Source organism: Neopelma chrysocephalum, unplaced genomic scaffold (genome assembly GCF_003984885.1).
Source record: "Neopelma chrysocephalum unplaced genomic scaffold, ASM398488v2 Primary Assembly neopelma1_132, whole genome shotgun sequence".
Lineage (NCBI taxonomy): Eukaryota > Metazoa > Chordata > Aves > Passeriformes > Pipridae > Neopelma > Neopelma chrysocephalum.
In genome coordinates this window covers 675,038-701,020 of record NW_020897794.1, presented here as the reverse complement: position 1 = coordinate 701,020, position 25,983 = coordinate 675,038, and the positions used below count along the sequence as shown (strand labels likewise).

General features: G+C 46.2%; 3 protein-coding genes across 7 annotated transcripts in view; 1 reads left to right on the top strand and 2 right to left on the bottom strand.

Annotated features, from left to right (window-relative positions):
• MYO19 (myosin XIX) overlaps positions 1-25,983 on the top strand; it is a 43,798-nt gene that overhangs the window by 311 nt on the left and 17,504 nt on the right. The window contains exon 2 of the mRNA XM_027698781.1: positions 17,966-17,971. The gene's annotated coding sequence lies outside the window, so the exon portion shown is untranslated. The remainder of the gene's footprint in view (positions 1-17,965; positions 17,972-25,983) is intronic.
• On the bottom strand, positions 546-19,383 carry GGNBP2 (gametogenetin binding protein 2). 4 transcript variants are annotated; one of them, XM_027698783.1, is made up of 15 exons: positions 19,273-19,383; positions 18,142-18,304; positions 14,224-14,304; positions 12,284-12,537; positions 11,374-11,472; positions 9,023-9,184; positions 8,822-8,935; positions 6,692-6,901; positions 5,486-5,660; positions 3,846-4,040; positions 3,139-3,289; positions 2,750-2,875; positions 2,517-2,668; positions 1,897-2,145; positions 546-1,226 (listed from the first exon to the last, which is right to left on the bottom strand). In XM_027698783.1, the coding sequence occupies exons 2-15, from the start codon at positions 18,232-18,234 to the stop codon at positions 1,023-1,025; spliced, it is 2,265 nt and encodes a 754-aa protein (XP_027554584.1). In that variant the 5' UTR covers positions 18,235-18,304; positions 19,273-19,383; the 3' UTR covers positions 546-1,022. The 4 variants fall into 4 exon arrangements, with proteins under 4 accessions (XP_027554584.1, XP_027554585.1, XP_027554587.1 ...); XM_027698784.1 differs by having other exon boundaries at positions 554-1,226; positions 6,698-6,901; XM_027698786.1 differs by lacking the exon at positions 9,023-9,184 and having other exon boundaries at positions 554-1,226.
• PIGW (phosphatidylinositol glycan anchor biosynthesis class W) overlaps positions 21,480-25,983 on the bottom strand; it is a 9,910-nt gene continuing 5,406 nt past the window's right edge. The window contains exons 1-2 of one of the 2 annotated variants that reach the window (XM_027698789.1): positions 25,951-25,977; positions 21,480-25,015 (exon numbers count right to left, since the gene is read on the bottom strand). In XM_027698789.1, the coding sequence (XP_027554590.1) occupies positions 23,490-25,001 (1,512 nt within the window). In that variant the 5' untranslated portion in view covers positions 25,002-25,015; positions 25,951-25,977 and the 3' untranslated portion in view covers positions 21,480-23,489. Of the gene's footprint in view, positions 25,016-25,950; positions 25,978-25,983 lie in introns of those variants that run through there. The other variant, XM_027698788.1, reaches the window with a different exon arrangement.

Sequence of the window (25,983 nt, the reverse complement as noted above, 5' to 3'; positions counted from 1 at the left end):
TCCTCTTTCTTCCCCCCCCTTTTCCTCTTTCTTTCCTTCCCTTTTCCTCTTGCCCCCGCTTTTTTTCCCCCTCTTCCCCTGGGGGCGCAGGGATGGATAACGGAGCAGAGACCCTGCAAACAACCCCCAGCTGAGTGTGGGATTGGGGAGGAGAAAATGGGTGTGGAGGGATCAGAGGGCAGAGCAGCTCTGGGAAGGTGCTGTCAACTCCCTCACAAAGGTCAGGGATGCCCAAGTAATTCCCAGAGACTTGCGAAGAAACAGATTAATAGAAACAAAAAAAAAATCCAAACATGTGAAAAGTCTGACGTAGAGATATTTATGAAAGAAGAAAGGGTGGGGAGTTGGTGATTCTCTTTGTTCAAAATGGGGCAGTGAGCCCCCAAAAGCACAGAGCCTGGCCCACTGCTTTTTGCAAGGATCTGTCCTTTCCCAGGCCAGGTTTCCTCACCTTACACCCCCCCTCCACACAGCCATCCCCCTGTGACCAGCAGGAATTCATCCTGCTGGGAAGGAGTGCTCAGAGTACAAATATAGACACCCACTTTTACTATGCATATTAATAAATATTCTTTATTTAAATTTTGCACATTGCGCTTTAACATATTACATCCAAAACATTTTGCAAATGGATGTCTACTTTGTAAAATCTTATATTCAGCTCCTTGTCATTCTGTACAGAATTATAGGTACAACATTACTTTGCCACTAGTTTGCTTCTTTGTAAGTCTCACAGGAAGAGAAACATTGAATGAAAAGAGATGGCTTAAATTAGAAGAGAGGCTTGCACAGCTACTCAACTAAAGATACAAGCCTGGAGAAAGAACAAAATTAAGGAAATCACCTCCACCAGCCTCCCCCAGAGGAGAAAAAAAAAAAAAAAAGAAAAAAAAAACCAAGAAAAAAAAAGAATCACATTAATTTAAGATAAAATTTTGCCGTTAAGTCACTAAATTAAGTCTGGAAGGAGAAGGCGCAGTAGTCATCTCGAGTTTCAGTGACAGACAGAGAGGGGACCGGGCTCAGTTGGCTCCAGCTGTTGCCAGCCAGCTGTTGCAGACGGGCCCCTTGTGGTCGTTGAGGCGACAGTACTTGTTGAACTTCTCCTTCAGGTGCTGCCGGTACTGCTCCCGGTTGCTGTAGAAAGACTTGTTGTTTGCCATGAAGGACTGGATCTCGTCCTGGGAGATGAACAGCTCCTCGTCAGAAGTGCACTCGGACTCGTCCTGCGAAGGGGAAACGGGGATTTCAGAGCTGCAGCTGCTCACACACAGCCCCAGTCCCACGGGGCTCATCCAGCCACCCAACCCACACAACAGGGCTCTGCTGCTTCTGGGGTGAGAGGCAGCCACAAAGTCATGAAATTATTCACATTTCCATGGGAAGAGGATGATTTTCGTTAGAGGTTTTGGGGGGAAAGGAGGGGAAAGAAAGAGGAAGAAAAAAAAAAGGAGGAGGGGGAAGAGGGGAAAAAAAGCAGGGTAAAAGGAAAAGGGAAGGAAAGAAAGAGGAAAAAGGGGGGGAAGAATGAGGAAAGGATCTAAATAAGGGGAAGGAGATGGAAAGGGGGAGGGAAGAAAGCTGTCCAAGGAGCCTGCAGTGGGAAGTAACATTTGAGGCCTGAGGGCAGCAATAATGCCCACTTCATGTAACGGAATAATGCAACCCTTGACAATGAACACTTCTGCCACTGCATTCCAGTGACAATTTCTCCTCCCCTGCAAAGCATTTCAGCTATAAACTTCCCAGAGAACGTGCATCAGGCAAACAAACTAAACACTGGGAGCCTTGAGCCCAACAGTTCCTCGGTGGGATTTGAGTTCTAAGCCCCACCCTCCGCCCGAGCCTTAAAAGCAGGACGCTCCAACCTCCAACTCCAAGGGAGCCGTTACTTACAAGGAGTTCCACTAAGCTTTTGGCACCTTTTCCAGTATCAGGAACGAGTGACATTTCTGTAGGTTCTGCAAACTGTGACACGTTTTTCATATGCTCAAACCAAGGCAACTGCTGGCCGCTTTTGTCTGCGCTACAGCAGCTCTCGGCGTGTGTGTCTTTGGTCTTGTCGCGGTGGAACTCTGTGTGCGTGAGATTCCCTGAGGTCTCTCTGGTACCTGGATCTGCCAGACAGCTTCCAAGTTTCTGAATCTGAAATGGAAAACAAGCCTGGAGTGAACTACCCGTGGTATTTGATACGGAACGTTCAAGTTTCGGGTGGAAGCAGAGGGGAAAAAGGGAGAGTTCAAAGGAGAGCAAGGATGGGGGTTTTTAAATGTGTGCCTGGGATGGGCAGGGATGTTAATTGACTGAGAGTGAGCAAAAGTGCACATGCTTAGGAATATAGTAGAGACTCCTTCCACCACAACCTACTCCAGGAAGGACCTGGATTCCAAAACTTGGATGGAGAGGGAACAGGAGATCCCTGTTACCCCGTTTTCAGCATTAAGCACAAACAAGACTTAAAATCCTCCCGTAACTACTTTCAAACATAAGCATTTAGAGAAGCATCTGGTCCTTACATGGTCATTCTCACACTTCAAAGCTTTGCTTTTCTTTTTCTTCTTTTTGTTTTTGCCTTTTGTGTTGTTCTCTTCCGCGTTAGCCCAGCACTCCACACAGCTGTCCCCATCCTCCTCCTTGTCGTCGCAGCGATGGACACAGGGATCATCTCCTGCAAAAGGCAGGCACGTTTATTCTAAGATACTGCAGGTTTGGGGATACTAAAGCATTATTATCTTCTTCCCACACCTACCATTTTCATCGTGGTTGCAGATGCCTTCGGTGCAGGCCACATCTGAGCCCTCCCGAGACCCCGTTTCACTGCCCTCCATGCTCGATGAATAGCCACAGTCACTGCCAGTACAGTGTGGAGATAAACCTGAGGCAAAGCCAAAAATCACTGTCATCTACAGGAACTGCTGCATGTTCTTCAGTTATGCCTCTACAAAAAGGAATTCATAGAATCCCACACTGGTTCAGGTTGGAAGGGACCTTAAAAGTCGTCTCGTTCCACCACCAAGGGAACTTTCCACTTCCATTTCTCCAAAAACCCAATTGTTTTTAAAAAAACAGCTGAGCCCTGTTTACCCCTAAAAAGCAAACTTTTTTTTTAAAAATGAAAAATCATAACAATGAACATACCTTTCTTGATTTTAGGTGAACCTAATAGGGTACCACTACTAGGACAAGTGCAAGAGGTGCTTTCATTAGTAACAATTACTTCTACACAGTTGTTGGCTTCTTCGGTGCTACCACAGGCTTTGCAACTGCTTTCTGTGAAGTTGGAGTTCTCCTTAAAGCAGAAACAAAACACACTTGCAGGCACTGAAAGCAGCTTTGCAAAGGATATACTCCTTCCACAACAAAAACCAGCTGGCACTGACTGATAACAGCATTGCTTCGAATTCTTCACAAACACAGGACAACTAAACAAATTCCAACCAACTTTCCTACAATAATCTGACCTACAGTCAACTAAGTTCAGTCAACACATCCTGAATAACAGTTGCACTTACTCAGTCAATTAAAGCTTCCTCCTCTCCAAAAGTTCAGTGGGAATTGTCTACAAGTAGCATTTGATTTCCTGTATTAAGTGATCTTGAAGAAGTTATAGCTGAAAAATACTCTGGCATAAGCTAAACCCCAGATTTAGGATTTAAAAAAAGAAACACCGAGCCCCCAAAAGCTGAGGAGTTCCAGGTAACTACTTTACCAAGACTGTACTAATCTGAAAAAGTTTTAAATTCCACCAGTAACCAAAACTAGTTCCCAAAATACAATAAAAACCTCTCAGGAATCCTACCACGAACAGAGATCTGATGAATGAAGCACCTGAAAGCCCTGCTTACCTTTGCCTGATTGATTTCCTTCTCTTCTGTTGCCTGCAGAGGAGCAGGGATCTCACACACACACTTATTTTTCCGTCTGTTCTTCCGTTTTTGGCGTTTCTTCTCCTGCTTCAGCTCTCTCACCCTTTCTTCTTCTGAAAATTCTTCACAGAGCTGTTCCAATCGACTAATACCTTGCACTTTTTCCACAGCCATCTGTTTGCAAGAGGTTAGATCTATTTATAGCAGTTATCACAATTCAAGCTTTCACATTTATAAAAAAAGGAGGAGGAAAGCAGCCAGTCATAAAGTCCCAGCAACACAACTCTTGACTACAGAAGAAAAATGCCCATCCAGATTTATTCCCTCAGTTCAGACTGCTGAAGATATTTGTATGGAGGAGCTCTGTGTTTCACTCACAGCCAGATTCACAATTTTCAGTGAAAAGCTGCTGAATTTTATGCATTTTGGGATCTGTTTACGTGGTAGATACTCTGATTATTTAACACAGCAGCACAAAAAAGCCACATCAGAACTACTGGTACAGAATTCCTGCAGTGAAAAAACTACTCATTCCCTAGGCAGTCCAACCTGAAGTGTAGGTGTATCTCAAAATATAGCAAGTATCTAATTAAGTTCCTTAATACTAAATTTAGAACAAATATCATAATGCCACATCTATGTACAGAGTTAATAGAATATAATTAAACTAGTCAACTATTCTGGATTGATGATCTTACAGAGGTAAAAATAAATTCAGAGGGCTTGGTTTTGTTTTGGGGTTATTTTTCCCAAATCACTCTGGAAATTCCTTTAGCCAAAATGAGTCTCCATCATTCCTACTCATCTTAGAAAAGAGCCCCACATAAGTTCTGTATTTCAAATTCACACCCATCCTTGCATACCAGTAAAATTCCCTGAGTTTTACAATGTCAGTGGATTTTCAACTCCATACTTTACTAGTTTAAAACCCCACCAAGACAAAGCCTGACACAAATGCTGAAGCGTTCCCAGTCCAAGGCAACTTCCATATCTTTTTTAGTATTTAAAAAACAAATTACTTGTAAAAAAACTCCAAGAACTAGTTTAGGGTTCCACTCTGACCGTTCCCAAACTGATTTTCTTCTTCCTTCTCTGATGTTTTAGAAGTTTTGAGAAAAAACAGTCATTATGAAGGGAAGATAAAGGTAACAAAAAAGATTTGTCATATCTGTCATACCAACTAATATGAACTACTGGTATATGTTAAAGGAACCACGTGGGGTTCTGTCTGAACCTCAAGATGCCACAGAGTGCATTTGGAACACATGGAATGCAGGAGTTAACAATCATGTCTGTAATTCAAAGGCACATCCTCCAGTTTTACTCATAAACCAAATAAAAACTGCTGCAACCTGACCTACTTTAAAGAAGAACACAGAAATAACTGTGAATTAAAAACACAGAAGGCTCAGTGTACTATAACATGCAGCTTTGAAAGTAAAAGCAAGGCTCAATCTTTTCCTTTCCAGTAGATTTCACATCAGAACACAGCTGTGCTGTGCAGGGATGTCACACAACGAGGAGTCACTGCCTGCGACTTCCTACATGTGTAGGAAGCAGAAAAAAAGAACTGTAGTGAAAATGAGAGTTAAGATACAGCCAGACAAAACTCGATTTACCTCGAAGCTCTTGCGCAGGGCATCGACCCCCAGGTAGAAGAGCATCTGCCACGTCTGCTCCTCGGCCCGAAGCTTCTGCCAGATCCGGTGCAACCTCTCGTAGAGGTGGATGCCCAGGCAGGTCAGCACCTCCTCCTGGGCGATGTCTATTGTCTTGGCGTGCCTCTCCCTGCGCCTGCACGGGAGTGGAACCAAAGCACAGAGTTGTTAAAGCAGCTGGAAGCCAACCCAGAGATCAAAGCAGTGTTGGTGTGGGTGCAGCTGCAGGTTATGTTTGCACGAGCAGCCTTTCGCCCTGGCTCTGCTGTTGCTGCATGCGGATGCAAAATAGAAAGGACCAGGTCAAAGCCACCACTGAGCTCCTGACGGGCTCATTGTGCTGGTGAACAGCTCTGTGCCTTCCCACCTCGGACTTCAGGAGTCACCCCATCACTCCCTGCCCTCACCAGGAGGGAGCAGCAGTTTTAATGTGTTCTTTTGTTTCCTAAAATTTGCATTGAGTTTGCAGCAAATATTTCACCATCACTTAAGTGAAGTTGGATAAACACACAAAGAAGTTTTAAACATTACTTACCGTACAAAGCAAAAACATTTCAGTATTAATCTGTTCATTATCAATCCATTACCTCTCAACCTGTTCAATCTATCATCTACTGAGGGAAAATCATCATAAAAGGATTGACCCTCTTAATTAAACAGTTGTGACTGAGCTTTAAAGGTATTGGGGTTGGAACTAGGAAGGTCCCTTTTAAGGACCTTTAATGCCCCTTCCAACCCAAACCATTCTATGATATTGAGCTCAGAACTGTACTTTTCACTGGGAGGTTTTAAGATGCTAAAACAGGTTCAGAAAGTACCATAACACATAAATGGCAACAAAATTAACCTGAACACTTGGCATTTGGCAGAACTGTCAACCAAGGCTGTCTTTCTATTTCGCATATTTGAACACCCCAACGGACAAGCAGTGAACAGTGAACCAGGAGACACTGGGCAATTCCTTTCTTTAAATGCACTTTTAAAAGTCAAAAGCACAGATGAAACCTCGGCTACTTGGAATCGCCACCTCCAGAGTCTCCCGACGTTCACAGTCACGGGTTCATCACGCAGCGAGGAGGCACAAAAAACCACTTTGGCAAAAGAGACATTGAAGGGTAAAAATAAAGAAGCAAAGCGCTAGATAGCCCACTCTAGCCAATTACATACTCATACCCTCCTGCGAACTCGGGCTCGGCCCTCCCCAGGAGGTGGGCGATGAAGTCGGTCTCGCAGCACACGTGGATGTGGCGCTCGTGGGGGCAGCAGCGCAGCCCCTCGTACAGGGCAGCACAGTAACCCTTCTCCTTGCTGCAGTCCAGCTCCCCGATCAGGATGTTGTAGGCACGCAGCACCTTGTTCTTGCAGTCAGTGCAGAACCTGGGGGAAGCACAGGACAGCTGAGCTCCCGTCCGAGCGGGGCGTCGGACCCGACCGACCGGCTGACCCCGCCTGAACGGGGGCACGGGAGATTTGTGCCACTTCAAAAGGTAAAATAACAACATTTCGGCTGTAACTGCAGTTAGAAGTCCCTCCAAAGGGGCAGAGGAGGGGCAGGCACTGATCTCTACTCTGAGGGGACCAGAAACAGGACATGAGGGAATGGCTGGATCTGTGTCAGGTTGGATCTCAGGAAAAGGTTCTTCCCCCAGAGGGTGGTTGGCACTGAACAGGCTCCCCAGGGCATCAAGGCTGCCAGAGCTCCAGGAGGGTTTGGATGATCCTCTGGGGCACAGGGGGTGACCCTTGGGGATGGGCCTGTGCAGGGCTGAGGGTTGGACTCGATGATCCTGGTGGGTCCCCCCAACTCAGCACATTCAGGGATTCCATAATAAATTGCCTCTATGAATTATCCCACCTACCATATACAGAAGTCTGGGTATCAAAACTTTCATGCTCCAAAGCAAAAGATAAGCTAATTGTTAATATCAAGAAGTTCCTACATGGATATGGATATGCAATTCCACCTTCATTCAAAGATCAGAAATCTAACAGTGAACAAGCTGAATCCTTAGTACAAGTCAGGACAAAATCCCTCTCAAGGAACACACTCCAAGTTACCTTACAGCAATTATTTAAAGTGTACTCAAGTGATAAGAAATAAGTTTCCTCTGTTGCCCCTGCTGTACAAGAGCAGTGTTTGTTTCGACTGCAAACACCTTTAAGCATATTTTGAATTATTAGATTACTGTGCTGATAGCCAAACAAGGTTTATTTATAACACCACGCATTCATTTTAAACATGTGACAGCTCATGTGTGAGAAGAGCACAGTTACAAAGTCTGTTATAATTAAAATGCAACCAAATTAAGCTCATTCTATGTTATAAGAGGAGTAACCTTCAAGAAGCTACAAAACCTCTTGCTGCACTACTCCAAAAATGCAAGTCAGACAAGCTGCTCACATTTCAGCTTGAAAAACTGGCTCTCCATGCCAGCCCTGGATGGTGTTTTTCCCTTTCCTAGTGTGTCCAGCTTGACAACACCAAGTCAAACACACTTTGCTGTGTGACAGAACTACGGTACCTGCCTAGTTTCGGTGGTGAAAGCAAAGAAAACAGCAATATTATTGCAGGTTAGCAGCAGGAACGCTGCCAAAGCCCTGTTTAATGTCACAGGAGATTAAAGTTATTTTGTTTCCAAAGTGTTATTTCCACAGCACCGCCACCCCCGCACCCATCTGTGCCCCCACAGTTCATATCAGAACCTTGAGACTGCTGGAAACGAAAACTTTTTAATCAGCACAGCAGCTACTGCACACAGGCAACTATAATTTAGTGGCTTATTTCTGCCCTGCAAGAGAGACTTAACAGCACCAGCACTGCAAGTCATAAACAGCTGGTTTACAACAGTGATTTACAGGCAACACCAAGCCTAAAATCTGCTGCTGAACTGGCACATACTCCATGAAAGCCTAAGAGCATAATCCTAGAGTGGGCTACTTGTGAAAGAGTGAATGAATAGACACAGTTTTAACACATTAAATTGTAAATTAATCCTAACCAAAATAATGAAGACAAGCAGCTATGACTTCACCTGAGGCCTCCACATTTCCCCCACCATAACCTGGAGCAACAGGTGAAACACAAAGAATATTTCACCATCTTTGTCTCATCCACTGCCCCCAATGCAACCTGCAGGGTCCTCTGTCACCACCAAGCCGAGATTTCACTTTTAAAAGGCCGGCATAAGAATCCTCCACACATTTAAACGCTGTGTGAACACACTTATCACACATTTATTGCATTTTTTAAACTGCAGGTGTCTTGCTGAAAACAAACCCTCTGTTCCTGTCACGTACCTGTGTTTTCGTAGGTAGGTTTCTAACGTTTCTAGAAGACAACTAGAGTCGATTAAAACTACTTCATCCCTGCATTCCTGGGACATGAGCTCCCACACATCCATCCAACAGCCCCTGCAGAACAATCAGAGGAGACAAAAAGGCTGCACATTATCCTGGGGGGGGTTAGGAAAGAAGCAAAGCAAAGCCTCTTTGGTTTACCTGACTGCTCCCTGGGAAGGTCCATAGCAGAAAATGATGCTACACTTGCTCTCTTTCCTCCTCCTCCTGTCTTCTCTACTTTTAACTGCCTTTAATTTCTTTGTACTGAGTCTGTTACTGCTCCCTTCACTGTCACATAGTATTACCAAACATTTTTCAGACCTATAACATATATATATTATGAACTAGTTATTTTTCCTAAGCAAATCCTATGAAAATGCTGCTGTGTTTCCTTAATTTACTTTGAATTCTCTACAGGTTAAGCCTTAACTTCTAAGAAAGTTTGGGTCAGACATGAGGTGCAAATTTTGTTGTCCATTTTTATAATCCAGACTCATCATGACTTTTTAAAGTTACAGCTGAAAACCAGTAGTAATGTTTCAGAATATTACTTTAAACATATGTAAGTTTTAAGATTAAATTTCACAAGATAATTCACTAAAATAACAAAAGAAAAAAGCAAAACAAAAAATCCCCAAATTCCACACGTCCACTACCAGAAAAAAAAACATAAAACACCCTATATTAAGTTTCAAAAATTTGCCAGAAAAACACCAAAATAACTTAACAAAGTTATTGGATAAGCTAAAAGTACATTATAGAGCAAAGAAAAAACTTTAAATCCCATGTCATGTTTACTCACAGGCTTGTCTACACTCGACACTTCATCACTTCTGCGTGAGCTCATGGATGGACACAACACAGCAGGAAAAATGGGAGGAAGCACCCCTATTTCCTAACTGGAGTAGTTATATATGCCATGATCACGTTTGCCAGAGCACAGGGCCTGCATTTCTCAGAGTTTAAAATGCTCCTGGAGCCCCAAATGGCACCGAGCAGCCACGAATGACCCAGGGACACTGAAACGGAGCACGTCGAGCAACCCTCGAGTGGAATTAGCTGGTTACATAACCCCTCTAATTAAACACACAATTACAACTCAAAGCCCTTTTTGTGTGCGTGAAATGCCCAACAGATGCAACTCATCTGCAGGAGTTTCTTGTGCAGAAGTAGCTCTACGTTGATTAATAAGGTTTGATCCGTGAGACAATTCCCTTGGATGAGTCCACGGCACAGCTGGAGTGGGTTTGTGCCACTGCAGGAAGATTTGTTTGGAGAAATATCAGTGCTGATACATCCTGGGCACTTCTGCACAGCACAAAGGGAGTGCAAGTCATGTTTCTTTAGCAAACCACGTCACCTGAGAAAGCCCAAAGTTTTCCTTGCACTATAATAAAATATTCCTCTTCCACATATTCCCTATTAATCTGCATCCAAAACACTAAAGGGATTTATTCCAACATGAATTAAGGAACTAAAGGCAGAGTTCTCCTCTCTATTCATTCAGTTTGAGAACTGTTCTGCCAAAATGCCAACTGCAGGTTGTTCTCACACAGAAAAGATTGAACTTATTAAAGATAAGGAAAAAAACCCAAAACCTGCTCTCATAATGCTATGAATTTGCTTTATTTAAAAAAATATATATATACCCCTATACCTTCATGATCCTGTGTAACATAAGCTTTAAACTAATTATATGAAAGGCCTGTAAACCAAAATATAATAGGAGATAATTATTAGTTACCACTATGCTGAGGGAGCACAAGCAAAAATCGAGTGTCAAATTCCACATGCCTGGTATATCCCAGGGGATTTAACTGAACCCAAAGGGACTCAAATCTGCATAGAAAAATACATGTCCTGTAACTGGAAACCAACTTTCACAGGTTGTACACTCAACCAGGAGCAGAACACAACTGACTAAAAAAGGTCCAGACACTCCAGCCAAGCACAAGAGCCCAATTTATTGGTCATCATATCATTAAAAAAACCCATAAAAACCAAACCCAACAAAAAAACACCACTTCCAAAATCCACAACAGCTTTACAGGGAGTGTTTTCCTGGTTAACCAGTTGGTATATATGCATATTTTTCAGTGGTGTATTCAAAACATGCTGTCACATTTTGAGAAAACACATTTCATTGAGTCCCAGTTTTAACCCTGCACCCGACCACAATAAAGCCCTTGATTAACAGTTGTGCAAGGCATTTTTAATAATCCCAAGCAAAATGATGTATATTTGTTTAGCATGTACTCTTTCACCTCCGTGTGAGAAAAATCTGCTGATCAATCCTTTCAGTCTAGAGCATAAAAACCAGTTTGTCTTTCCATCACAGTGCAGAAGCCACTGGTGCTTCTCTTCCTCTCCCCCACAACTATTTGGGTCTGCTACAATCCAGCTAACTCTGGCAAACAGATCACTGTGTAAGAATTGATCTCAATGCTTAAAAATAAATTATCATCAATACTTTGGTTCCTTAAAATATTCGAGATTGAATCAGAACTCACCCCAAAGGTTTTGGTTTGTGTGTGTCCAGGGAGTGTAGCTGACATCTCTTGTTCTTCTTACTTTTGGGAATTGCATCAATCATGTCATTCAGTTTGGACCTATGGAAAAAGAAATGTAACCAGTTTAGGATTCTGGAAAGCACTTGCTCTTACACTACCTCGCTCCCAGATCCCCATCTCCTCAGCTCTGCACTGACCTCCCCTACTTTTCCTGCTCACTGGAGCAAGAAGAAGGAGCTGAAGCCAACTGGAAGGCCAGGGCACAGCGTGTTGAGCACTCACTGTTTGCTCTGCTGACAGCTGAGAAACTAATGGCACTGGGGCTATTTATTGTGCTCACCAAACCCAGAAGGTTTCACTTTCTCAGGGTTACCTTTCTACCCAAGAACACAAAGTTTTGGTGGGCAGGTATTAATTAATTTGTTTTATTTTTTCCATGCCAAGTAGCGAGGCAAACAATCACTCTTCTTCCAGACACCACAAAAACCCCACAGTGTCTGTGTCAGATTCATGGCCGAATATATTTATATTTATAGATACCAATATTTAAATATTGGTACCTCTTAACTGCAATCGTGGCATTGCAACTGGTGATACCAAAGATTAAGTTTTGGGTTTGCTTTTTCCCAGTTTAGGTAATAACTAGTTTAACATGGATATAAAAGACCAGGAGGTTTTTAAGACAAGACTGGATGTGGCACTCAGTGCCACGGTCTAGCAATTGCAGTAGTAGTGGATCAAGGGTTGGACTTGATGATCTCGGAGGTCCCTTCCAACCCTTCTATGATTCTATGACAAGGATGTACTCTAAGATTCAAGGTTGTGACAATTTAGTGTCCCCAGGAAGGCAGCACAGAGAAATGCACAGACAGCAGCCTTCCTCTCCCCTGGGCAGTCCCAAGACACTCACCCATGCACATAAAAGAGTGTATAAAGCTTCTTTGCATCAGTCATACAGCTGCGAGTGACAGAGAGAACCCCCTTTGGCCCCACTGTGAGGGGCTCCAGCGCTGGATTCCCAGATTCCACGAGCTGGGAGAAGAGCCTCTCCACGCTGCGCCGACAGCCCACGCACGGCACCAGCTGGGAAAGGGCGCTCAGGACCTCCCGCGACGTCACCATCATGGCAATGTTCAGGTCCTGCTGCTTCAGCATGCTGTGTCTCTGCAACACAGCCACACGTGCCAGCATTAAAAACAGCCACAGAACATTTTCCTCCTCTTTGTTTCCTCCTCCTCCCGCTCAGACCAGCCAGTGCTGCTTCGGGATAAACGTCGCGTCTCCCCCCGCTCCCATCGCGAAACCCTTTTTCTCCACCTCAGCACAGATGTTTGAGGAAAGGGTTTCACGAGTTTTCATCTTCTACTCTCACACTCAGCTTTGGCACACAGAAAGGAAATTCATGGATTCGCTGGCATTTATGGAAATCTCATTTACAACAAACTTGTTCTGCTCGGACCAAGACAATTTAACAATATTTTTCCTGGGAGACCAAATGCCAGTTCCCATTCCAATTCTAACAGCTGAAACCAAAGAAAGCACACATTGCTACTCAGGGTGAAACATTCTACTTCAGTAGTGAACACTCAATGTGTGCTATTCATAGAACATTAAAGACAACACCTTCTGATATTGCTGACACCAATAAACAATTGTAGATGTGTCTCCTGGTCCCCCTGTCAAACACATCCAGCCACACATAAAAAAGCACATACCCTCCTAGTCCTTCTCACTGCTGTTTCATCAACACTGAACTGCCACCAGCACAGCTCTGCAGAAGAGAGAGTCCCTTCCTCACACACCAACACACACAGTTACACCTGGGCTGTCAGCACCACTGGCACTTCCCCACATCATCTGTCAGAGCAGAATCCTGTCAGTGTATTTATTGACTGAGGGTCACTTTGCCCTGGTTGCACAAAGCACAGCTGGATCTGCACTGGGAACGTTTTGCCACGATAGTGTTTTCTGTATTATTGTCACATCACACCACTCAAAACACTCCCAGGGCAGAAATGCCTTGTCACAACTTCTGGGGAAAGGAAGAAAAGGCCCCACAACATGAGAGAACTCATCAAACCCATGGAACATGTCAACACATCAGCCGAAAAGAGAAAATATTTTCAGCTCCTTTTATGTAACACATTATGAAAATAGAGCTATCACCAGGTAACATTTAAGGTTTGTGCTCCTGGAGGCAGGCCCATTAAATCATCTGACAAGCAATATCACTGTGCAATAATCCTCTTTCCTGTAATTAATGGCACCAGTCACAGCAAAGCAGGAGTGAGCTATTTTCACAACACAGCTCCCTCTGACATGCAGCACATGCTGTAAAACCACGAGAGAGGACCTGCAATGGGGCTGCTCCTCTGGACACCAAGGGCACCATCCTGCAGCTGCTACAGGTGTTCCAGGGCTGCACTTTTATTTCCAGGGGTACCACAAAACCATCTCTCACTTCTCAACTACACACAATGTATAAACTGGCACGTGAATTCTACCCTGGCACGGCACCAACCACAGGAACTCAACCTTAAGCAATGCCCACTTCCACTTGAAAAAGCAGTTCAAAACCAGTTAGGAAAATAAGAATCAAAGTGTATTTAGAAAGTGTAGTTTCCATGGTAAGTTTTCAATCCTAACCAGACACACAGCAATTGCCTCCTGACAGGACAACCTGTAATAAATGCTGTGAAATCCAGGGAACAAAGGAACCCAGTGCACTTTGGTACCAACACAGGATTGCTCACGGGTGCTGACGTGTCTTAAGTCACTCCAGGAGTCACAACCTCTTGAGAAGCAAAAGCACAAACCCAAGGAAAGCAAAAAACAGGAGCGGGTATTTACCTGAATGAACTGCTTTAATTGTGCACTGTTATTCTGGTGTCCATCGAGGTTCAGCACATTATCAGGAAATTCCATCACCATCTGTAAAAAGAGAGGGAAAAAAATTTCAAAAAGAGCTTTCAGAAAAAAAAGAAAAGCCAAATGCAGAACATTAGTTGTTTTACTTTCTTGGGAGAAATAAGACAAAAATCATGTTAAATGCTCACACTTTTCACATCGATTACTGGAGCTTGGGAAAGGATAAAAGTCACTGTTTAAGATAGTAAATGTCCCAGCAAAGTAATAAATATTTCATTAATACAATGTTCTAGAGGTAGTTTATAAATGGCAACTCTTAAATAGCTGTCAGAGAGAAAGCAAAAGTTGCTAAATGGACCATCAGAATTTATATTATTATCTACATGGCTTGAGACCCTGTCTCAGTTTTTAAAAATAATATACTCCAACACACTGAGATCCAAATGCATCCAACAGCCAAACTGAATTTATAAAGCTATGAAGAAACAGCCACAATAATTTAATGACAGAGTCGACTCCTCCAAAGGCTAATTTAAAACCATATTAACCCAACAAGGTACTCCAAGGCATAGTTTGTTTTGTGTGATTGCAGCTGCAACTCTCAAGAGGCTCAGAGTAAAATGTTAAGCCTACAGAACAATGCGATTACTTGCAAGTAATTAATAATATTTCTTATCAAATTACTGAGAAACAAAGAGGGCACTTTCCTGGGGAGGGGCAGAAATCAGGAAAATAATTTTCGGGTGAAAATCCAACTGTGCAACTGTGGAGTAAAATGAAAGCAACTAGAAAAACATGTAAAGCCTGGCTTAGTTATGTTCTTGTCCAAGCTGAGAAATAAGAGAATTTGTCAATATGAATAGTGAAAGTTCACTTTAAAATCCCAGAGGTAAAAGGACAACTTAGGTGAATAACTAATACTGATCAACAGAAACCAGAATTGCCTGATTCATCCCTTTTCCTCCCTCCACCTTCCCTCAGCTGCCTAGTTAAGGTAGAACTCCCTGCTGGCTGCCTAAGAGCCACCCCTACCTCCAGAGAACTCACACACTCGCTCTCCCAGGCTCTCAGCTCTGCTCCAAAATAAACTCCCATCCTCTGGGGGCAGAAAGCGAGGCAGGATTTTGCTCTCCCCTGTGCCAGGATCTGAGCATCAGCACAGCTGCCTGATCTTCGTGCAGGGCAGCCAGTGCCAACTCCAACCTCTCAAGCATTTCCCTTCCAGCCTCCCTTGCCCCTGATCCATCCACACAGAGCAGCAGCACCAGTTTCTGCTGCAGAATTACAGGTTTCCTGCCCTGTTAATTTGGTGTTTCTGTGGGGCATGAGCTACAAGCAAAAGTAAAAGCTCTATCTGCTAATAACAGAGAGGCAAGAGATAAATCTGCCTATTTTCCCCCCCTCACCTTCATCTCCCACTATCAGACAACACCCTCAGGTATTTTGTACAACAGAGCGAAAGAATCAAAGGCTAAATTAATTCATGTGTCTGCTGAGATTTTATTAAGTGGTTAAACATCAACCACCATCACACCCTGAACGGGAAGGGAAAAAAAAAAATCCCATAATACCACATCAAATGGAATGCCTCCTAGAAATCATAAAAGCTGCTTAAGAAATGAAAAGGGTTCAATATTCAAACCTCTTTTCATTTCTAGCTGAGCCAGAAGGAGCTGAGCAGTGTGGTGGTGAACAACCCATTGAGTATCTCACTGCACCTCAACTTGCTTGCTGTGCTACTACAAAGCTTAGGAGCACTCTGGCCATTCACTCCTAATTTACAACCACTGATTCTAGATTTAAAGCTAAGATTAAGTCTTCCAGCTGACTAACAGACCTGTTAGTCCCACTACTTTTAGCATCTGTGATTTAAATGAGGTCAACAGAAGCCAGTTACTCCCAATAACCACTATTTTTCTACAGATAGTGCTGCAGATGCAAAATTCTGTTTCAAAGACAGCTCCATGTCTTGTTCTCATTAAGGATTTAAAAAATAAATTATAGATGGCAGACAAGGAAGCTGAGAGTTCATTCACTTGCTTCTGCAGATTTATTTAACAAAAGCCTCCAGAAACCACCTAGAAATCCGAGCACTTTGTAACAATAATAATGGGGGAAAAAAAATAGACCCAAGATAAGATTTCTTCATGGTAAGGATGACTTGCACTTGCATAAATGCCTCTCCTCCACATGGATACAAAACTGATTTACAGCTGGAGGAGCCTTTCAATCACAAGGACAGTGTAAAAAGCAGCAGGACAGTAACAACACAGTGCAATTACACAGAGTTTGGGCCTGGCCTTAAAATTCCAGGATCAAACCACAAATAGAATTTTAGGCCTGCTGAAGACATCTGCCAGTGCCTGGTACAGCTGAATTCTCTCTCTTTCTCAACCTATTACACACAACAAAGGTAACAAGAGCATGGCAAGTCTACATGACACAAGCTAGTGGGTAATTTTTACCAGGGAGCCCAAGGAAAATAAAATAAAGAGAGAGAAATCCAAGAGCTTAAAACTCCATGGGGAATGGACGGGTAAAATAACTTAAAAGGCGTGACCCAGAGACACCCAAACCCACAAATTTACACTATTCCTGCACAGTGCTGGGTTTTCCAGGTCATAAATCCCTTTAGGACAGATAGATACTGTTCTGGACAACTGTGGGGGAAACTTTGCCTCATGTATGAGCACGGTTAACAGAGATGACACAAAGCCAAAAACAGTGATGATGTTTGGTAAATTAATAATATGCCACCCTTCAAATGATCAGTATTAAAATACAGCAAAGATCCTTTCTTCAGATGCAGCAAAAACAGAGGAGGTCAAAATAGAAAATTTTTAACAGTGGGATGGAGGGTAAGGGACAGTCTGAAGATACTCAATTATTTTGTTCTGGAAGATGGAAGAATCCCTGAATGGTTTGGGTTGAAAGGACCTTAAAGATCATCCAGTTCCAACCCCCTGCAACGAGCAGGGACACCTTCCACTAGAAATTACATCACAGAGTTGCCCAACTTAGCTGATATAAAACTCAGGGATTCCTCCATACTAAACATGAGATCAGGAATTTAAAGCACCCACATTTTATACCATTTAAAGTAACAGCAGGTACTGTCACACTGACAGCAAGAGAAATCAAATACAAATAATTAAGACACCAAATTACACTACCTAAGTGCAATATTATTTTTTACCCACTATTTTCACGCCTTAAAAATTAAAACGAACAACAACTGGCTAGTCAGGGAATTTTTTTCACTTTGCCATGTGTTCCCCCACGATGCAAATTCTGAGCCTTCCTCTAAACCCAGAAGAAGGATCAGAAAGCCTCCAAGCTGCACTTAGCTGATTTTTCCACTGAATATTCTAGAAAAAGCAAAAAACCACCACGTTTTCCAATTCAGAAAAACACACCGAAATGGGAAACTCCCTAAGATACTGCAGACACAGCAGCACGTTGCTGCACGCTAAATAACCCTGACTTTAAGGCAAAGGTTTCACAACCACCTTTAGCCTCTTCTGGCCTGTTTAGGAGCGGAGTAAAGACACGGTTTTAAGCTGGGCTTTAACGTTAACATGGCTCCCTTCCTCCTCGGCTGGAAAATGGCTTTGCTCCACCTCTGGGCTCGACACACGCCGGTGGCTCCGACACAAGTTGTGCCCAGGCCCCAGCGCGGCACCGAGTCCCTCGTTCTTTCCGCGGCCCTGCCCGCCTCGGGGAGCCGCGGATCAGATTAAAACAAAAAAAAAAAAAAAAAGCCAAAAGTTGCCAAACACGCAGCGCAGTTTAAACGCAAAGTCCCCGCGATTAACGAGGAGCCAGCGCGGCCCGGCCCGGAGGGGGAAAAGGCCCGGCCCGGGCGTTGCAACACGCGAGGAGCCGGCGGGGGGAACTCACCGTGAGCGTGTCATCGATGTACAGCGGGATCTGCCTCTTCTCGAAGGGGAATTCCTCCTCGCCGTCCCGGCACACCGCCACCAGCCGCGCCATCGCTGCTGCTGCTGCCGCCGCCGCTTCTTCCTCCTCCTCCTCCTCCCCGCTGTGCTGCTGCTGCTGCTGCCTGCGAGCGGCCCAGCCCCGGAGTAAACACCCAGCGCGCTTCCCCCGCCACACTTTCACCACCTCCGCACGCACACACAGACACAGCCTGCGCTCCGCATCGCCTGATTCAACACGGCCCCGGCCCGGCCCGCCCCGGGCGGCTCCGCGGTGGGCACGGAGCGGCGGGACACGGCGGGACGGACGGGGGGCATGGAGACCCGGCTGGGGGGGGATGGAGAACCAGCGGGGGAGATGGAGCCCAGTTAAGGAGGATGAAGCCAGGCGCGGGGAGTGGGGGGGCTGGAAACGCGGTGGGGGAGATGGAGACCCTTTTGGGGGGAGATGGAGCCCGGTAGGGTACATGTAGCCCGGTTAGGGGGGATGGAGCCCGGCTGGGGGGAGATGGAGCCCAGCTGAGAAGGACAGAAACCTGGTAGGGGAGATGGGAGACCCGATGGCAGAATAGAACCCAGCTGGGGGGGATGGAGACCAACAGGGGGGAGATGGACCCTGATGGGGAGAGAGTGAGAGAGGTGGGGGGAAAGGGAGCTCCGCGGGGTGGTGGAGCGCTCGGGGGCCATGGAGCCGGGGGGCGGAGGGCCAGGAGGAGATGGAGCCGCCGCTCCCCGCCCGCCACCGGCCCAGCGCGGCCGGCGGGACCCGCCCAGCCCGGCCCGGCCCGGCGCGGCCCTGCGGCTCCTCCGCACCCCCGGGCCGGGTCAGGGGGAGCCGCCACAACGCCCGGCGCTGCCCCCGGGGCGCCCCTCCCCGCCGGCCAGCGCCCGCCCCGCCGCCTCCCCGCGGGGCTGCACCGCGCTCCCGCCGCGCACCCACCCCCTTCCGAGCGCCGCTGCCCGGCCTCGCCCGCTGCCGGGGAGCAGCCCCAGCGCGGCGGGCGGGTCCCTGTTCCCCCGTCCCTCCGTCCCCCCCTTCCCTCCCCTCGCCGGGGGCGCTGCCCGCGGCCCCCCCCCCTCCCCGGGCCCTCACCGGGTGCTGGCGGCGCTCGGGGCCCGGGCGCTGTGACAGGCGGGCGGCACCGCGGGCTCCGGAGCCGCCTCCTCGTCGCTGCCGCCCGCCCCGGGGCCGCCCCGCCCCGCTCTCGCGAGAGCCGCGGGCACCGCCCGGTACCGCCCGCGGGCACCGGCCGGGCCCGAGCGCGGGGGGAGCGGGCGGGGGCGCGGGGAGGCGGCCCCGGAACGGCCCCTGGGCCGGTGCCCGGAACGGCCGCCGGGAGTTTGGCGGTTTGGGCGGCGAGGGGAGCCCCGGAGGGAAGTTAAAACCCGCCGCCGCCGCCTCGAGTTGCCCCTCACGGGGCGTTACCGCGGGCGCGAAGGGCCCCGCGAGGGTCCTGCCCTGGCGCGGAGGGGCAAAAATGCGCGGAGTTCGGGGCGTTCTGGGCAGTCCTCGGTTGGATTCGACCCTTGCGGGTCCCCTCCGAGCCGGGATATTCTGGGAGTTCGCCTCAGACACCGGCCCGGCCCGAACACCCCCGAGCCCTCCGCGCCTGGTCCCCGGCCAGGCGGGGCAGGATGGAACTGCTCCGGCCGAGGGATGCTGGCGCCTCTACAACCGGCCCGAAATCCTGTGGCTGCCTCAATCGAGCGGCCAAAAAAAATAAAAACACCAAACCCAGCGCCTTTTTTGAGCTGTTAAATAACGCAGCTGATCTGTTCGTTCTTGTGCGCGCGTGTGTATAGACACTGAAGTCCTCACGAGAAAATGCAGGGGAAGTAATTAAGGAGCAGGAATTTGGGGTTTTTTTTCTTCTGTCTGCATAAAACCCGTGTTTGGTGGAGGAGTTAATTTACTCGAGCTCCTCGTGCAGCATCTCTAACGGGAACACGGCACAGCGTTTGCAGTTGGTGTGTTTTCATCTTTTTCTGTAGCAGAAAAGCTGGGATTTTATAATAAAGAATATTACACCAGAGCTCTGTGAGCAACCTGAAGCAAGGTGAATTTAACACTCTCTTTGCAAGGGTGTGGGTTCCTGTGTCACTTCAGCCCCTCTGCTCCCAGAGCGTGGCTGGATCCCATCAACAGCTGTGCCCAAATTTCACATCCTTGGATTGCACATCGATGAACTACATGTGAAAAGCACCATTGCATCTCATACAGTTTTTATCCATGGATTTTTTATTTTGTTTTTCAAGTTGCTGGAACACGCAGCTCGTTTGTTGTCTGCAACGCAGTGGAAAGGCAGCCAGCCCCTTCCTGCGTTCATTTGCATGCCCCTCTTTGCCTGGAAGAAATACCTGTTCTCGAGGACACTGTGGCTTTGAAATAGGATACTGCCTGCAATCTTTATTGTAACGTTTGACTTCAAAAGAGACAGTGCTGGGTTGAAAGGGAAGGCATGCTAAGGAGCTGATCCCTAAAAATAATGAGATCTGTTAAGAAGTTACTAATGTTTAACAGAAGGTTAAGGAGAAATGCAATCAGCTCTGCCCTCTCATCATATTTTTTCGATCTTGCAGCCCTACAAAAAGGTCATTTGGTGAAATTATGTCAGCAAAGGCAAAACACTTTCTTTTTCCCCAGCCCTCTGATTTACTGTTATTGAAGTCAGTGGCACGCTGTGGTTGAACCATTTCAGTGTTCACAGTTGAAATATCTTAAATTTTTACTAATTACGTAACAACTAAATAAAAGTTTCTGATTTTTTTTTTTAATATATCTTTGATCTGTACAAGGTTGCTTGTCTAAACACAGCCTGAAGTGAAATGCAGTGTTGCAGCACCCAGCCGACAGCTCTGGGGTGTGTGTGGAGAAAGTGCCTGCAGAGCGTTCACTGCTCACATCTTTTCAGCCCCACTGCAGTGCTGTTTGCTCCCACAGACCCTGGGATCAAAGAATGCCCCCTTGCATCTCTGGGCTCTTTGAGGGGTCTGGGTAATTGTCTGTACTCGTGGCCTGAATATTCAGCATTAATAACCACACTGGTTGCTTCAGGGCAGAGCTGGCTGCATTTGTTATTGACAATAAGCAATGAGAATTAATTGTCCCTCATTAATTCAGTGGTGAACAACTTGCAGAATCACAGAATTATTTAGGTTGGAACCCAGGACCATCGAGTCCACCCTGTGACCGATCCCCACCTTGTCACCCAGCCCAGAGCACTGAGTTGTTCCTTGGACACCTCCAGGGCTGGGGACTCCACACCTCCCTGGGCAGCCCCTTCCAAGGGTCTAGAGACCTTTTCCATGAAGAAATTCCTCCTGATGTCCAACCTGACCCTCCCAGGCACAACCAGATGCCCTTGGTTTGCTGGCTGTGCTGCAAACCCACCTGTGTGGAGCTCCCAGGGCTCTGCCCAGACAGCCCAGACCTCCCACGGCATTTCTGCTTCACCCAGTGCACTTGGCACCTGGGCAGCTTGTGCTTGTGCAGACACAGCTCTGCCTGTCACACCCAGTTCATGCCTTGGTTCTGAATCACACCCATAGGCTTGTGCTCACAGGCAGAACTCACTGCAAGTCCTGGGCTTGAAATATTTCAAAAATTAACATCCATGAGTAATTTTGCATAAATGAGTAGTGCTGTTCTGTTCACGAGGGAGGCCTTTCTTCCCCAGGCAAGGCTAGAAAGTGCTTTAAAATAAATACATCCACCAGTTACCAGAAAACTGCTGTAAACACACAACTGTTTCTAAGACATTGTTGCCAATTATTGCATTTGTCTCCAGGATAAACCAGGCTGGATTTCTTTAATTCTGGAGACTACTTGGATTTCACTTGGAAGCAAACAGCAGGAACTCAGCATGGCCACAGCTTTTAATCCTCAGAGTTCACCCTTCTGTTGGCCAGGGGCTAAGAGAACCTCACAAGTTTAGGAATCTTCCACAGCATGGCTGCCTTAAGGAATCTGATTTAGAAGCTCAATCTCCAAAGGTTTTATGATTCATCACAACTGATAGAGAGGAGAAATATGAAATATGGCCCTTGTGCACTGCTGTAGCTGGACTGACATCAGCCATCTATCACCAACTACCATTTGTGTTCTAAAGTATTTATATCCCATTATTGAATTCCTCACGATCTTTAAATATATTTCTCTTCTCGGCAACCTCATGAGATCAGGAAGAACTGTCACAAAGAGGGGGTTCTGCTCTGGCCTTCCAGGAAGACTGAGAGAGAGAGAACCTGAGCACATCCCTTGTCAAGGCCCTACCACTGCATCGCCCTTCTTTCCATCTGCACCCTGTTTGTTTGCTAATAAAAATTAATACCAAATATCCCCCTGGAAGACATCTCTGCTGTCAAAATACAGTATTCAGTGAGCTGCTGTTTCAAGTCATTTCACAGACAAGTAGGTGGGCCCTGAGTACTTTGAAAGCTGAAGTCCCTATTTTACAGAGTTCCTAAAGATGAGCTGTCACAACGTGCTGGTCCTGCAGGTGGGGGGTGAATGAGTTTGGGATCTTTGTATTTTCTTATAAAAGGCTGTGCTGCTCTTATTATTTGCACCACAACCTCCAACAACTGCTTTATGAATTCATGTGCAGTAGAGTTTATCCTTCAGAGCATCACACTTTATCCAGGGTCTTCATTTGTATTCATCAGTGAGAATGGAAATAAAATTTAGCTTTAATTCAAAGGCTAATTTAGATTTCGGTATGTGATTAACATTCCACATACAATTACTACCATCAAAGTCAAGCATATGCATAAATCTTTGCAGGACTGGGGCCAAAAACATTTTTAAGTATCCACTTATTCAATACATTTTGTATAAAGAATTATTCTTATTTATTATTTATTCAAGGGCCTTAACTACATAAATCTTGACACAGCTAAGCCTCTCTATATATATAATTACTCATTTTCTTATTTTTCATCTGGCTTTTCCTCCATACATCGTTATCTAATTCCACCAGCCCTTAGGTATGAGCACAGTTCACTAACTGTAAATACAATTTACTCCTAGGAGCAGCAGGAATATTCAGCAATCTCAAAAACTAAGTTTTCAGGAAAATGTGTAACAACTTCCAGCAGGTAACAGCATTGACTGTATAATCTGGTAACGAGGACCATTAAAAAATAATCAATACTAAATAATAAAAATCTATACTAAATTATAAATTATTGCAATATAGGAAAAGGGAGGAAAAACACTAATTTTTGTAATACATGCAGGAAAAATATTAATTTTTCCATATACCACCATTCAGCTACAGCGCAGTCCAACCAGTCCACTCCAGAGTGGAATCACCAAAACTTTAATACTATATTTTTGGCGTGCAATATGGACATAATTAAACAGTTGACAAACATATACAAGTGCAATATGCACAGTGCAAAGGCAGCCTTGCTGTGGATTGTATCTACCAGGATATTCACAGCACCGGTCATGACATTGGCCAGCAAGAAAAACAGCAGCTGGTTTTTGTTGATAGCACTGATCAGGCAAAGCTCATCCTCCCTTCCCGCCGGTACAGCCGCCGTTCCCAGCTTTTTGTTGGAATTAGGGGGCTTCACAACACTCCAGCTGCAGGGCACCCTGGAGCCCTTCACCAGCAGCTTTGTGAACACCAGGGTGAGATCAGTGGCTACGAAGAAGATAAATAACATCAGGCAGTGGGCGACGACCCAGAGGCAGAAGGAGAGGTTGGCCATCCGGCGGGACACGGGGTCCGCGTGCGCCTGGGACACGTGGAGGGACACGAACAGCACCAGAACCGTCAGGGCCAGAACTCTCAGTGCCCCGAGCCAGCCCTTCACTGAGCTCCTGCACTGCAGCAGCCACAGCCCCACCTGGACACTCGCCAGGTAAGTGGCCACGTACCCAACGAGAGAGAGCAGCCCCTCCCTGTTGGCATCCAGAAATCCAACCCTGCTGTCCCCGCCGCTGCTCCCGTGCAGGAGGAATGTCTTCAGAGAGGTAGTGTTGAGAATGAGCTGATGTAGTGCAGCCAGAGTTAGAGCCACGATCCAAGACTTATTTTTAGGAAATATGGCTAAAAGCAGGGATGCTGCAAGTCTCACGGAAGCCAAGGTAAAGAAGAAATTCCAGTGCACTCCGTACTCCGACGTGTGCTCGTGGTAATCTATGGATTTAACGCTCAGCAGCCGCCCGACGCCGAGGGAAACCAAGGGCCAAACGGAAAAGAGCTGCCTGGCCAGGCTGGAAAACTTGGGTTGTGTCACATGAGACTTGTGTCGAACCTCAGGACAAACGAGAGCGTTGCCAAAGACGAAAGCTCCCACCCCCAGATCCATGGCTCCCGTGCCGTAGGTCTCGGCCTTGGCGTATCGCCGGGGGTACTGCGGGAAATCCACGGCTAAAATGCTGATGGCTGTCATCACGTTGACGTAGACACGGAACACGGTTATTGCTGGAATGTACTCGGGATCCAAGCACGTCTGCTGGAACTCTTTTACAATTTGCCCAAAGGGCACTCTGCTCTCCTGTTTTCTCCGGCTGCATATTTTGGAAAATATTCCGGCGCAGAAGGCAGCGAGGATAACTGGCACGAAAGAGAGGACTGGAGACAAGATGGTGCAGGAGAACAGCAGAGGAGACACAAGCACCAGGAAGTCCAGCAGCAGGCTGCATTTCCTTGAACTTACAGGTTTCCCATAGTGCAGGTGGTACAGAATCAGGAGGAGCCCTCTGCAGAGCAGGCACAGGGGAGGCACGGACAAGCCCACGGAAATTTCCAGCAAACTAGTTCCGTTCAGGTTGCTGATAAAGGCTTCTTTCAGCTGCTTTTGGGACATTCTTCTTTCTTCCTCTGAAAACACAAACGTGACCTTCAGTTAGTTTTGTAGAACAGTGTAGTGACAGGCACAGACACCCTCGCTGGTCAGCAAGAGAATTGTTTATTATTTATTTCAAGCCTCTATTTATAGAGGAACTAGTTTTGTTTCTGGTTTGTGGGCTAAGCATCTTCAACCTATCAACAAGCAATTCTTGGCCCTATAAATTTACAGTATGCATACTTCTACCTACTCATCTTTACACCTATCAGCTTTCAACATGCTTTCTTCTTTTCTTCAATTGTCTTGTTCTGGGTCATGCAACCTTTGGTTCCATTCACCTTGTAGACACTTCCTCCCATCTTCTGCCACATTCTCCTCTGTTCTGGTAATGTCCTTTGCTTCAGTAACCCTTTAAGTTCTGCTCTGGTCCATGATCGTTCACAGAACAGGGGTGTCAGAACTCCTTAAAAAGGAATCTTAAGTACCAGTTCATTAAAACACCACTGATTTCAGGAGTTATTGAGTTACTTTTCAATTTAAAGAACACAGAGCCCCCCGAGCTGGAAACAGCAGCACTGGCCTGGGAAGCTGAGCAGAGTTACAGGGACATGGAAGACTTGGACAAGCTCCAGCATCACCCATCCTGCTGTGCTCCAAGATTCTTCATATATTTGTGCTTAAGATCTCTAAATACCAAATACTCCACTGAATATTCCCATTGCGAATAATCTTACTGCAGAACACACTTTGCCACCTTCTCTATAGTGTAAATGAAACAGTTACGTAAAAACGCGACCTTAAGGAACTTTGTGATGCCAGGTCAGCAACAACCCCGGCGGCTGAGATCCCCCACGGGCACCTCTTTGAGGCAGCCCCAGCCCAGCCCGGCTAGAACACCCGTGAAACGTCCACGGCGTTAATTAACAGCTCAAAGCCAGCGGGTTTTGTCTCCCCCGCGGGATCTTACCGGGAGCGGGGATGGCACAGACCGGGGGCCGGA